At 44.1% G+C, this 14913-nt stretch overlaps 1 protein-coding gene across 11 annotated transcripts in view; it reads right to left on the bottom strand.

The window, feature by feature from the left end:
• Positions 1-14913, bottom strand: part of LOC138744272 (semaphorin-4G-like) — a 151868-nt gene that overhangs the window by 45816 nt on the left and 91139 nt on the right. For all 11 annotated transcript variants that reach the window (XR_011345419.1, XR_011345420.1, XR_011345418.1 and 8 more), the window contains one exon: positions 8438-8613. Coding sequence is in view for 8 of the 11 variants with exons in the window: in XM_069900119.1 (XP_069756220.1) it covers positions 8438-8613 (176 nt within the window). In the remaining 3 variants the exon portion in view is untranslated. The remainder of the gene's footprint in view (positions 1-8437; positions 8614-14913) is intronic.

Here is a 14913-nt window from a genome sequence, read left to right on the forward strand (position 1 = left end):
TTTACCCGAGGGCTCCAGCCTCTCCCGTCATTTCAAACGCTCTGGGGGGGGTGGGGAGGGGTCGGGAGGGGTTGGGCAGCGCGGGCTTGAGGGCCGAAATGGCTTGTTACTGCGCTATATGTCTAAAATTTGAAAATTTAATATGACAAATCATTCGATCTTGACTTTGTACAACTGTCATGTGACGCCCCCAATTCCTACACCCAATGCCTCAGCTGGAGAAGGCAAGCATAGCACGTTGTCCTCGCCACCACCAGTGACAGGAAGACTATATCTTGGGTCCTGAAGCCAGCCCTGACGTATACTCTATGGATGGGGACGATGTATCACTTCCAAAACAGCAGAATGAACGATTATTCCAACGAGACCATTAGGCATACATGTCGTCAATCTACATCATTTGTCCCATGGTAGGGCAAACAGTGCGAAAATGCAAGGGGTTCAGGTTTGCAGAAATCAATCCTTTGAACTACTCTCCTTGAACTCCATTCGACTTTCACTCAGATATAATAGCAGCACATTTATATTCAATATTCCACCCACTGGCAACATGCCAAGATCTCATTGTACACTGGAATGGACTCGTGGCTTCATTGTTTCAAAACAATGATGCAGAATATCAACATGAAATCTTCCCAAATCAGTCGATCTGATTATTTTTTGAATGAGCAGTTTTCGTTCGAAGGGACATCACTCTGCGGAATGAGGTTTCGGTTTAAACCACAGCTGGAAGCAACAAGCTGAATTCTTTCCTGTTACTGACTCACTGTCTCCATGGAGACAGATTGTTACAGGACAAAGAGCAAAGGGACATTTCTTTCTGCACTTCACAGTGATGGAAATGACGTGACCAGTGGAGTGGTGTCGGAAAACAGTTTATCTTGTCAAAGATCAGTAGCTTGGAATCAATAGGCCATAGTGAAAACACAGAAATGCTGGAGGAACTCAGCAGGTCTTGCAGTGTCTGTGGAAGGTAAAGATGTATTTCTGAAGTTTCGAACCTGGGCCCTTCCTCAGGTAAGATAAGATATATTAAGGAAGGGCTCAAGCCCAAAATATCGGTAGTGTATCTTTACCTCCTACGGGGTCGGTGCCAAGTGGGGTGCATTCGCAGGTGTTTCCCCCCCCCAAGCGAGGTATTGTGACCCACAGCCTAGCGTCACTAGTCTCCAGGCAACATAAGCAGCGCGTTTGCTATATTGGAGGGAGGGGGGAAGGCAGCTGCACGGAGGAGGTTCATGGTAGGCAGCACAATCCCCCCCCCCACTGAACATCAGGTTGTGCCCCTCGCCCCCTCCTCCCACAATGCGGTTACCCTAATGCCCCCGCTATGACCTGTTCTGGTCCGACCCTGACCTCCTATGAGATCTGCTGAGATCCTCCAGCATTTCTGTGTTTTCTCCCCACAATCACATTGTCTGCAGACTTTCGTGTTTCACTCCCCTCACAAGGCCGCAGCATCCGGTACGTAGTGCTGAGGGAGCACTGTTTTGTCAGAGTTGCCCAATTTCAGATATTAAACCAAGCTCTCCTCTGACGTCCTGGCCACCCTCAAGTCGCTGTACAGACTTTCTGGAACTTTTCCGAGCTTCTGTTTGCGAGTCCTTGCTGCTTGCAAATTGGCTGCCAGGTTTCCAACGTCAGAACAGATTTCATTGATGGAGATGTGCTCACCGTGTGAGGAGGAATATAGGAAAATAAACAGCCCGAGAATGGACTCTGCCTTTGCCCCCAGAGGCTGCCTCGCGTGATGAGTTCCTCCAGCGGTTCATGTTTTACTTGGGCTTACAGCATCTGCAGTCTCGTGTCTTGAGAACGGAGGTTCTTCAAACCTTCACCTTTGCCGTGCCATTCAATAACTCGCGGATGATCTTCTATCTCATGAGAAATTTCCCGCATTCACCTCATTTCGCTCATTGACCCCTTACTGTTCTCAACCTGTGTGACACTGTTAAATGAAACTAATAAGTCTGTAGATGCTGTGATTGAGGTAAATACACAAAAATGCTGGAGAAACTCAACAGGTCCTGCAGCATCCATAGGAGGTAGAGATATATAACCAATATTTCAGGCCCCAACCCTTCGTCATGGCATGAACATAAAGCAGGCAGGAGGCTGAATCAAAAGGTAGGGGGAGGAGGGAAGGACCAAAAGGCCACGGGCTGGACATGGATCAGAGGACAGGAGGGGAAAGCTGAGAATTGAGCGGGGGGGTGGGGGTAGCTCTGGGAATGCAGAGCCGGAGGAAAGGAACATTGGTTCTATATCTTTTCCTCCTCTGGACGCTGTGGGACCTGCTGAGTTTCTCCAGCATCCTTATCCATTTGACACTGTAAATCCCATAATTCCAGATCCATGTGGCCACCTCATCAGTAGAAGCTTGTAAACTCGAAGTTGTTCAATTCGAACACCTTGCTTGATTTGTTCATAAAGAATATAGAAACAAGCCTGGATTTTAAAATAATCTGTCCCATAGCTACTGCTTGGGCTAGGTGTTGTGGGTTTACTTTTTAAACCAGGATTTCTGAGAAGCACCATGTAAATGCAAGACCCTTTCAGATCACAAATAATCACATTTAAATTCCATTTTCTTCCCAGAATTTCACTCCAATTATCACCACAGCGCACATCAACAGACGTAATTTCATTGTTGTGCAATCCTTTGACTACAATCATGTGCCTGACTAACTGCATTTAGTTTAACCACAGAGCTTTATCCATCAGCATGCAGTAATCAGAAAATATAATGATTGTTCACTGAAGCCTTTTTGAGTTCAGTTTAAAAGGACAGTCATTCACAGAGCTTTTCCTTTGATGAGAATTGTAGCCAGAGGTGGAGTACACGTTGGTGTTTTTACTACAGTCACAGTGTCTGCAGCCTATCATGTTTCACTCACTACATGTTGGCCACTCAGACTCTTACCATCTAATGCTATCTCGGCTAATCTGATTGTAACATACTCTCTTCATTCCCATCGCCCTGTGCCAATCTTTCATTTCCTTCCTTATCCATCTACCTCTGTCCTAAAAATAATCAGAGCCACTTCCTCCATCGCCTTTTGAGAAAGAGAATTCCAAAGTCTCTGGGAGAGGAAAATCCCTTGACGTTAAACCGATCAACCTCTAATTTTTAAGCAATGACCTCCCCCCTCCCCCCCCCCCACCACAAGTTCTAAATTCTCCCACAAAAGGAAATATCTCAGCAATTGCCACTAAGTCCTGAATTGTTTCTTCTATGAAATATTATGGACACAAGACCTAAAATGTGGCTGTCCAGGTACCAATTAGAATTTCTTAAGATTGCATTAGAAGTGGCTGGGAAATGTATTGCGGTTACCTAGAAGTCTGATTCCCTTCCGGACATAGCCTGATGGAATGTGGAAATGCAGAGGTCTCCCCGAAGTAAATTACTTACAACTTGAGGAAAAAATACAATATGTTTTTGCAGGTATGGCAGCCATATTTACAAATACAGGGTAGGATACTTTAGGCCCTCACACTATCTTTGAACTTTTTAAAAATCCTTTCTTTTCCCATATTTGAGATCGCGATAGAAAGAAAAGAGAACTGGACTTTCTGAGGTGGATTCCGGATCCCAACAGTTCCTTTTTCTTTCTTTCCCCAATCTTTTCTTTCTTCTTTTTCTTCATTACTTCTTTCTGTTCTTTTCTTTTCGAGGGGTTTTTGTTTGAGGGGAGAAAGGATGGGGTCTTCTCTTTTTTTGTAAATTTGAACAATCTAACAATGATTTCTCTTCATTATTTTATATATTTGTGATGGTTTGATTATTAATACTTGTTTGATTATAAAACTAAAATAAAATATTCAAAAGTAAACTGAAAGGAAACATCCTTCCCACCCCCACCCTGTTGGAGCTGCTGAGGAGTTTGGGACCCTGGTTGGATGCTGGTGGATTGTTGATCAGTGTGTGCCACTTACACAGGTTACACTGTAAACACTTTCGAGTCAATTACTGCAAGAAGTCTTGAAATTACAACTGCCGGGTATGGAGGGAAGGAAAGGGAAGGAGGGTGAGAAAAGTACATTTATCTTGCCCTTAGAACAGAGAACATCAGCTATTACAGGACGCTACAGGCCCTTTGGCCCATAATGTTGTGGCAACCTGCAGTATATAAACGCAGCAATCTAAACCTTCCCTACCTCACAACCAGAACCCTCTACTTTTCTTGCATCCATGTGACCATCTAAGGGTCTTTTACATGCTCCTACTGTACCAATCTCCACCTCCACCCCTGGAAATGCATTCCAGTCACCCACTACTCTCTGAGTGAAAAAACCTACCCCTGTCGTATCGCTGGAGGACATATCAGTGCCCCTGAGGCCACCCCAGGACATTGAATTCCTGCAGTCAGACCTGAGACAGTCACAGCCCATGCTGCGTGACAAGGAGAGGGAAGAGGGAGTGGGCACTGGAGGAGAGGAGCAAGCAGCAAATGCAGGAGTCGTTCTCCTCGTTCGGGCTGGGCCACACCACAGCAGAGCACCACCAACATTGAGTGTGAGGTAGAAGAGTCGGGCAAAGGTGAGGGTTCTCTGCAGGGAGCAGCCGCAAGGGTTAGGAACCCGGGGCTGGGCCAGGTGAGCACCAATGAGGCATGGGGGGGGGGGGGGGGGGGGTCTATCCAAGCACTTAGGTAACAGGGAAGAACTTGGGAGAGATAGGGAGGAGTGGCTGGAGGGGGTCCCCGATGAGGATCTCATCCAGGCACCAAGCCAGGATAGAGCTGGAGCTGGTAGCAGCAATGAAACCCCTATCAGTGGCCATGGACAAGCCCTGGCCCCATTCAACATCAGGCAGCACAGAGGTTAGACCCTCCATCCCCACCCTCCCCTCCCAGCAGCCGCTCCCCTTATCCCACTAGCGATCGGGATGAGGGGAGTGGAGGATGGGACGGGGAGGAGCAAAGCTGTGGACCCCTGGCCTTGCCTTCCACAGGAGGCAGCTTTTCATCGGGTCGCTTGCTGCATTGTGCACTTGGCTGTGGATGCTGCAATGGTGCAGGTCTCTGCAGAGACTAGTGGCAGTAGCATTCGTGAAGAGAACACCTCAAAAACAGAAGCAGGAGTTGTTCATCCGGCCCATCGAGCCTGTTCCCACATTCAGTGAGATCACATCTGATCTGACCGTGGACTCAGCTCCATCTTTCCCCTATAATCCTTAATTCCCCTGCAATGCAAAAATCTATCTTTCTGTATCTTAAATATATTTAATGAGACAGCTTCTACTGCTTCCATGGGCAAGAAAATCAGTCAGGGTTTTGAAAATTTTTGGTATGTATGTGTGTATTTTTCGATTATTGTAACTAATTGGCAGTTTAAAAACTACATACATTAATAAATATTATTACGTACATGTATTTCTACCGGCATCACCTACGGCTCCTAGAAAGCTTCCACCAGCGTTGTCTCCGCTCCATCCTCAACATTCATTGGAGCGACTTCATCCCTAACATCGAAGTACTCGAGATGGCAGAGGCCGACAGCATCGAATCCACGCTGTTGAAGATCCAACTGCGCTGGGTAGGTCACGTCTCCAGAATGGAGGACCATCGCCTCCCCAAGATCGTGTTATATGGCGAGCTCTCCACTAGCCATCGTGTCAGAGGTGCAGCAAAGAAGAGGTACAAGGACTGCCTAAAGAAATCTCTTGGTGCCTGCCACATTGACCACCGCCAGTGGGCTGATATCGCCTCAAACCGTGCATCTTGGCGCCTCACAGTTCGGCGGGCAGCAACTTCCTTTGAAGAAGACTGTAGAGCCCACCTCACTGACAAAAGAGAAAGGAGGAAAAACCCAACACCCAACCCCAACCAACCAATTTTCCCCTGCAACCGCTGCAACCGTGTCTCCCTGTCCCGCATCGGACTTGTCAGCCACAAACGAGCCTGCAGCTGACGTGGACATTTACCCCTCCATAAATCTTTGTCCGCGAAGCCAAGCCAAAGAAGAAGATATGTCTTTGTATCAAAATATGCACATAAGGGTAAAAATGTGTAATATTTTTTCAAATCTTGCAGCTCTCAAACATCTGAAGTTTATCATATGCGGCTCTTAAGTTAAGCAAGTTTGGTCACCCTTGCTCGACACTGTTGTTTGATTTATTTGTTTGTTTTTATTCCACTCACTACCTGCTGTATGAGTTGGCTTGACTGGATAGAGCATAAAAGAAAGCTTTCCGCTGTATCTGGGAACACATGACAAGAAACAATTCAATTCGAACTGCATCGTTCAACTTGCAGGTTCCCCCAATCCACAATGTTAAATGTGTTTCAGCATTGTTCCCTGATGTTTTAAATATTGGCCAAGGACGCCAGTAGCGGCTCCTCTGTTCTTCTTCATGCTAGAGGATCTCTTCCAACACCACCTCGAGGGCTCAAGAACATCGTGGGCTACATCTCACATCATGGACAGGGACTTTCAGACTGCAGCACTCCCTCAGGACGACACAGTAGTGTTTGATACACAGAAGCCTCCATTCCTATCATCTGCAGATTATTCTCCCTACAGTATTCATTTTTTTGCAGGCACTCATTTTAACTGCTAATAGCTACAGATTCCATCATTGTGTTAAATTAGATCATATTTCACCTTCATCAAAAGCAGAAAAATTCTAAAAGAAAACTAAAATCTCAAATTCAGCATCTCATTCGAGGTTCAAGGATCCTTTTGTCATTAAGTAATAAGACATAAATCTGTAATATACATGACATACTTCAACTTTTCTCTGCTGTAAGGCCAAGAGTCAACATGAGCATTGCCCTACGCCCCAAACAACAAGAGAAAGAAGCAAATGAGAGTCCCTTCAGAGACACTGTGTCCATGGATTTGCTTCCAGTGCTCCCCCATCCCCTGCAGCCGTGCAGACCTCCAGGTCTAAACCTCCGACACCATCAGAAAGCCTTCGGTGTCCGGGGCCACTTCAAAACTTCTTTGTCATTGCAACTCTATAAGCCTCTGGGCTAGGATTTGAACCCACATCCTTGTGACTCAGAGGCTGATGTCCAACACGCAGAGGAGATGGGGGGGGTGGGGGGTGGGATGGGTAATGCATTTCTGGATGTACATCAGAGGACCAGCCAATCTCCACCTCTGCACAGATTTTCAATCCTCTCTCATAAGAAAAGATGCAGCTTCTTACTAAACTTGAGAAGGTGACGTGATGTATCGTCCATTGTTCAAGTCAAATTTAAGTGATGCAATCTTTTGAATTTAATGGATTGGTTTGCAGGGTTTGGATCCCCTCTGCACAATTTTGCCTCTTGAAAGTTGCAGAGCTTTACAGGATAGAAACAGGCCCACAGCCCTTGACCATGCTGAACAACCTGTCCTCCTGCTTCTACCCTCCCATCCATGGAGTTATTCAAGTGTTTCTCTAAGGAAGCTAACTTATCTGCCTCTACCACTTTATCTGGCAGTCCATTCCATATGCCCACCACGGTGAATACCCTCACCCTATAGATATGCCCTCTCATCTTGGATTCTCCTACTCTAGGAAATGGATTGTCACTCTTCACCTTATTTCTGCCTTTTCTAAATTCAAAAGGATCCCCTCTCAACCTCCGACACGTTAAGGAAAACAGAATCAGAATTTATTGTCATGGACAAGTCGTGAAATTCGATGTTTTGTGACAGCATCACAGTGCAAGCATTCATATTATAACCATTTCACAACATTACTATAAAAAAGTAACAGGCCTAGTCGAGATAGCTCAACTTTAATAATCCTGGCAACATCTTTGGAAACCTCTTTTGTACCCTACCCATCTTGATAATATCGTTCCAAAAGCTAGATGCTCAAAATACCACACAATTCCAGGTGTTTTTGATGGGGCTTTGGCTTCATTTCCTGCTTCCAGGAGCATTCTATGGGTCCATGACCTCAGTTGCTAGTTCCAAGAGTTTTCTATGGGATCTTGGCTTCAGTTGCTACTTCTTCCTCATTTAGTTGTGTGTGCCTCATTAGAACAACATTATGCCACTCACAAAAATCTCCTCACCAGTAGTATTTAATTTAGAACTGGAGCACAGTAACAGGCCCTTCCAGCCCACGAGCCCACATTACCTACGTACATCCATGTGGCCAACCAATGTGGGAAGAAACTGAAGGAAACCCAAGCAGACACGGGGAGAACGTACAAACTCCTTACAGACAGCTCTGGATTCGAACTCAGGTCGCTGGCGCGGTAACAGAATTGTGCTAACCATACCACCTTATTATAACTTACCTAAACTAGTGAAGTCCTTCTCGCACCAAAGAAAACTCAGATCAAGATCTACTTTTGAATGCAGCCAGGGAAAACGGCTTCAAAATTGCCCCCCAACATTCTACCAGGGCACTCAGTCTCACCTCATGCTGTGATGTAAGATTCACTCACTATCTAGAGTAATAAGATCAGAACACACCATTTTTACTCACCACTGGGATACAAACACTCCGTAAAAGATGGTGTCCTGCCAACTCTCTTGGCTCCACATGTAGATACTCTTCAAGATGTTAAGATGGAAGTCATATTCTGGGATGGAACACACTATTCGTGTCTTTAAAAAAGATGTCCACTTCCTCTGTAGAGTTCTCATTCCTCCCTCGTCACTCTGCAGAACAAGACCACCGAACATTGAGTATAAATCTGCACACACGTGCGCTGTTATATACAACCACTGCCAGGTCACTGCACCTGGCCACCTGCTTTGCTGCGCATTTTTGGTCAAATCAGCATTTTCATTTTGGAAGCTAAAGATCAAGAATGTAAAAGATCAACTGTTGCTCTGGAGTAATGGGGCATTTGCTCATCCTCACCAGGGTGGGAAAGTTGGCGTAGCAGTTAGCGCAAAGCTTTTACAGCACCAATGATCAGGACTGGAAGTTGAAATGCCATGCTGTCTGTAAGGAGTTTGTGCCTTCTCCCCGTGTCTGCCTGGGCTTTCCCCAGGGGCTCCGGTTTCTTCGCAACATTCAAAATGTACCTGGGGTGTAGGTTAATTGGGTGTAAATTGGGCAGCACGGACTCATGGGCCGAAATGGCCTGTTACCGTGCTGTATGCACGTCTAAATTTAAGAGGTCCAAGATTCCATGCACCAAATCGATCTCTCAAGTCACAAGGAGATATGGAAAGTTCAAGTTTATTATCATCTGATTATAACCCAATGAAACAGCAGAAGTATTTACAACATCATTCCAGTATCAACCTTGAGATTTTATTTAGGAAGTCTTTGTGTACAATAAGAGACCTGCTGTTGATCGAAGAGTTAACTTGCTAAGATGATTTTAAAGAAAGATATGGTGCATGGGACTTTTGCATGGAATCTTCATCAGCGCCAGGAGAGCCTCTGCTTATCACTCTCCTTAACCAACATCACCAAGTAGAGATTATCTGCCCATTGTCCTAACACCAGGTGTGGCAGCTTGCTGGGTGTCAGTCACCAGTGTATCCCATGCTGCAACAGAGATCACACTTCTCTGGGTATAAACACGCTGGGATTAGCTGATTTGGTGCAAGATGCTGCATAAGTACAAAACATTTTTCTGCTTTACTCCATTGTCCAATACGCGCACACACACACACACACACACCCCACGTGACAACTTAAATCCCATACACTCTGCCTCATCTTTTTTTATCTTTTCTTTTTTTCATGTAGCGCATTGTTTTAATTTGACATAATATATACAGATTGTTTGTTAGAATGTCTTACGCACTTCCGTGGCTGTAGCAAGCAAGAATTTCATTGTATCTGGACATGGCACTCAACTATTTGACAATAAGCTCTCATCAGCATCTTCATTTGGGGTTTTTACTACACCGTCAGTGGCAATTGTGCCCTTAGTTGCTGAGGACCAAAGCTTTGGAATCTTCCCCCACCCCCACTATTCTCCCCCTCCCACCCCACCTCAATTTCTCTCCAGTTTCAAAATGGTTTTTTGATGCATCCTGTCTCGCAGATTGGAGTACTTGATTTATAATGCTCTCGTCAAGCACTTTGGGGTCATTCAGCCACATTGAAGGCTCTATATAAATGTAGATTGTTGTTACTGTGTGTACTCGAACCACACGGCACAGCAGAGACCTTTCCAACATATGCTCTCTCTTCTCTCTTTGGCTTGGCTTCGCGGACGAAGATTTATGGAGGGGGTAAAAGTCCACGTCAGCTGCAGGCTCGTTTGTGGCATTCACATTACCTGCAATAACTCAACTATGTTGCAAAGTTGAAACAACTTAATTCTCTTGACCACCTAATGTTCTTGAATTGCTTCCCAGAATATGATTGCTGCCTTCTACATCATACTAGCTTCACAGGCTCAATAATTGCTTCAATAATACTCACTAATCACCACCAAGTCAGTGTCTTTGCCAACACTGTTAATGGGACTCATTCATTCATTCTCTGTACAAGTTTCCTGCGCAAGATGTTAATCCAAATTAAAATCCATCTGTCATGTCTCAGATGATCAGTTCCAAGGATTCAAATTCCTTTTTACTTGTTAAAAGCTCCTCCAATGTGTGGCTCAGGAGACTGGCGTGTGCCCACTATGGATTGGTGGGTAGCCACTGTAATTCAAAGTTCCAGATTTCAGATTTATTGTCAGAGTACATACATGACATCACATACAACCCTGAGATTCTTTTTCCTGCGGGCCAGGCAGAATGACCTCTTATTGCTGATGCACCATCAATCACTCAGGAGACTATTATGGAGACACCAATAGGCTTTAATTCACTTGAGAACATAGCACATCCCTATTGTTCGGTTGTCCTGCACTGAGTAATGGGGCTGTGGAACAGTCACCTTTATAAAAAATATTTTATTTATGGATTTAAAGCCACAATGAATTAGTTCATTTTACAAGTATATAATTCAAATCCCAATACACGTGGTATATAAAAAAAGAGAAAAAAAAGATAGAAATATAGATCATCCCAGACCTTCCCCCACCCCCACATCCCATACTAACACATTAATGTAAGAAAGAAATAAAGAAAGAGACCAGAGCTCTTCAACAGGAGTTTTATTACTATAATATTTCATAATATTGTATATATAGAAACTTTAGAAATTTTAAAAATCAAAAATTCAATTAAATATTTAAACCCACTTTTTGTAAATATGGGCTCCATATTTTCAAAAATATACAATATTTATCTCGTAAATTATGTTATTTTCTCCAGTGGTGTACAGCTCCGAACCTTAGTGTGCCATCTTTCCCTTCCCAAATTTATACCTGATTTCCAAGATATGGCTGTGCACTTTCAAGCTACAGCTAATGCAATTTGCACAAATTTAACTTGATAAACATTCAGTTTTAATTTAAATTTAATTCCTTTAACTTCTCCTAATAGAAATAACAATGGACCTTGTGGGAATTTAATCCCGGTTATTTGTTCTACAAAAATTACCTATTTTCAACTAAAAAGGTTTAACTTTAGGACATTGCCAAGTCGAATGCAGAAAAGTGCCAACTTCTTGTCACATCTAAAACATAAATCTGATTCAATTTATTTATCTTATATCAGATATAACCGGTGAATAAAATTGTATTGAACTAGTCTGTTTATCACATTTATTGTACTTTTCATAACTGCTTTACATATAACAGTAACCTTTATACAGGACCACAGGTACAACCAGCCAATGGATAAGCTTGATCAGATAATTATACATTAAAGTGGTTTACCACAATTGGTGGCGCAAAAAACTGTACTCAAGAAGGTACATATACATGTAAACAAATAAAGAAATATAAGCAAACTGCTATACAGAGAGAAAATATCAATAAAGCGCAAAAGAGTCCTTAAATTAATTCCTGATTGAGTTTGTTATTGAGGAGCCTGATGGTGGAGAGGAAGTAGCCCTTCCTGAACCTGGTGGTGCGAGTCTTGTGGCACCTATACCTCTTTCCTGATGGCAGCAGCGACAACAGAGCGTGTGCTGGGTGATGTGGATTCTTGATGATCACTCCGATGACAGCGTTCCCTGTCAATGTTCTCAATGATGTGGAGGGTTTTACCCGTGATATCCTGGGCTGTGTCTACTACCATTTGCAGGGATTTCTGTTCGGAATATTGGTGTCCCCACACCAGACTATGAAACAGCTGGTCAGCACACATTCTACCACACATATGGAGAAATTTTCCAGGATTTCTAATGTCATGCCAAACTTCTGCAAACTCCTGAGGAAGTAGAGGCGCTGATGGGCTTTCTTCACAATGCCCAGCTCCAGATTCCTGAAGGCAGAATGTAAGGTGACATTCTTGCAGAGTTGAAGATGTCATACTTTATATGAGGCAGGTGGATTTTATAAAATCTGTTTTTGTCTGTTTTTGAAGAATGGAAGATATTTATTCTGCCAACTGCCATATTAAAACATCCTTTACTTTGGAATGGGGATCACCCTATTTTTGTGCACTGTACATGGGCCATGAAAAAAAAATCGCATCGTTCTGAGGAGGAACCTGAAACATTAAGTCTCTCTCTCTCTCTCTCTCTCTCTCTCTCTCTCTCCAAAGGTGCTGCCAAGAGCCACTGAGTGTTTCCATTTAGTACAGAAATGCAGCATCTGCTGACTAATATCCAATTGGATTCCTCTCCAAAGGACATAAGAAATAGGAGGGGGAGTCGGCCATCTGGCTTGTCGAGTCTGCTCCACCATTCAATGTTCATGGCTGATCTGATGGTAGGCTCATCTCCACCTACCTATTTTTCCCCCATATCTCTTAATTCCCTTACTATGTAAAAATCCATCTAATCTCGCCTTAAATATATTTATTTGAGGTCACTTCCACTGCTTCAATGGGCAATGAATTCCACAGATTCACCAGGTTCTGGGAAAAGCAGTTCCTCCTCATCTCTGCCCCAAATCTTGAGGCTACATCCCTCATTCTGGTCTCTCCTACCAATGGAAACCACTTACCTACTTCTATTTTATCCATTCCTTTCATAATTTTATATATAAAATCCACTCTTTCTTCTAAATTCCAAGTTTTTAACTAGGCCTGCGACATCACAGGTACCAGACTTCACTCCGTCGAGGACATCGATAAGAGGCAGTGACTTAAGAAAGCCACCTCTATCCTCAAGGATCCACACCACCCAGGCCATGCCCTCTTCACTCTGCTACCATCAGGAAAGAGGTACAGGAGCCTGAAGACAAACACTCAACAGCACAAGGACAGCTTCTTCCCCTCCGCCATCAGATTCCTGAATGATCAATGAACCAAAGACACTGCCTCACTTTGACTTTTTCTTGCACTATTTTTATTAATTTTGTACACGTTTGCACTGAAATGTTGATGCAAAACAACAAATTTTGTGACATGTTCATGACAATAAATTCTAATTCAGATTCCTCTAAACACTGGAGTGGAAATGAGTCCTTCTTCATCCCAAGGGCGGGATTGGGAAATGGCCCAATTAGTCCCACTCTCTCCCTGCAGCCATGCAACTTTTCCCCTCTTCAAATGTTTCAACTCCCGATTGAAAGTTACCACTGTTTCTACTTCCTCTGGTGTTTCAGGAAGTACACTCCGGATCACAGTAGGGCGCTGTGTTAATGAGGTTTACTTTCTTAACCCCTCTGGCATTCTTGCCAATTATCTTAATTGACTTAGAATGGGATGCAGGGAGTACAAAGCCATGTCATTGATCCAAATGGTTGAAAACTGTGCTTGAACGTACGTGGTCCATAGACTCAGCTTCCGTTCCAAGGTGAATGGGTAGACAGACTGAGGGTCGGCAAGTTCAGAGCTGAGAGGTATAAGAAACCAGAGAACAGAGAGCAAGCTGGCCAGATTCGATTCAATTATTCAGAATCACAAGAATCAGGATTTATCGTCATGAACAAGTCATAAAATTCAGTGTTTTGTGGCAGCGTCACAGTGCAATCATTCACATTATAACCATCTTACAACATTGCTATAAATTTTTTTTAAATAGTGCACGAAAAGTAAGGCAATGTCTGGTTCATTGATTATTCAGGAATCTAATGGCAGCGGGGAAAAAGCTGTCCTTGTGCCGCTGAGTGCTCATCTTTAGGCTCCTGTACCTTTTTCCCTGATGGTAGCAGAGTGAAGAGGGCATGGCCTGGGTGGTGGGGGTCTTTGAGGATAGAGTTTGCTTTTTTAAGACACCGCCTCATGTAGATGTCCTCGATGGAGTGAAGTCTGGTGCCTGTGATGTCGCAGGACCAGTTAACAACCCTCGGAAGTTTATTCTTGTCCTGAGCGTTGGTGCCTCCACACCAGGCATTGATGCAACCAGCCAGAATGTTCTCCACAGTATTCGTGTTTATGAGAGCTGTCAGTGACATACCGAACCTCCTCAGACACCTCACAAAGTTTAGCTGCTGGCGAGCCTTCTTTATGAATGCATCAACATGGAGGCTCCAGGTCAGATCCTCGGAGATGGGCCTCTCCATTAGTGATAAGGACTGGATCGTGTTCCCCCGACTCCCTCCTGAAGTCCACAATCACCTCCTTGATTTTGCTAACGTCGAGCTCATTGTTCATTGTTAATGGTCATATTCATAGACTAATATACATTATAACTGAAGCCCTGCAACACTCAACGTCACATAGAGTGAGAAGGTTTATCCAGAATCAGCAGCAGGATTCAGGAAGAGTGGAGGGCGAGGAAGATGGACATGATGGAGTAAGGGAGAGGTCAGAGGCAGCCCCTTCCATCAGCACTGCACAGCCTGGAGCGCAGAAGGTAGAAAATGTATGTAGTCAGGCCCATCACAGGCTCTGATCTCAAGAAGAGAGCTCACATCATAAAGGATCCCCCACCCCCCCATCCAAAAATTCTGGTTACAACCTCTTCTCACGGCTGCCTTCGGGCAGAAGCCTGAAGACCAGCACTTCTAGGTTCAAGAACAGTTATTATCTAACAGTTTTCAT

Source organism: Narcine bancroftii, chromosome 10 (assembly GCF_036971445.1).
Source record: "Narcine bancroftii isolate sNarBan1 chromosome 10, sNarBan1.hap1, whole genome shotgun sequence".
In the NCBI taxonomy this organism is placed as follows: Eukaryota; Metazoa; Chordata; class Chondrichthyes; order Torpediniformes; family Narcinidae; genus Narcine; species Narcine bancroftii.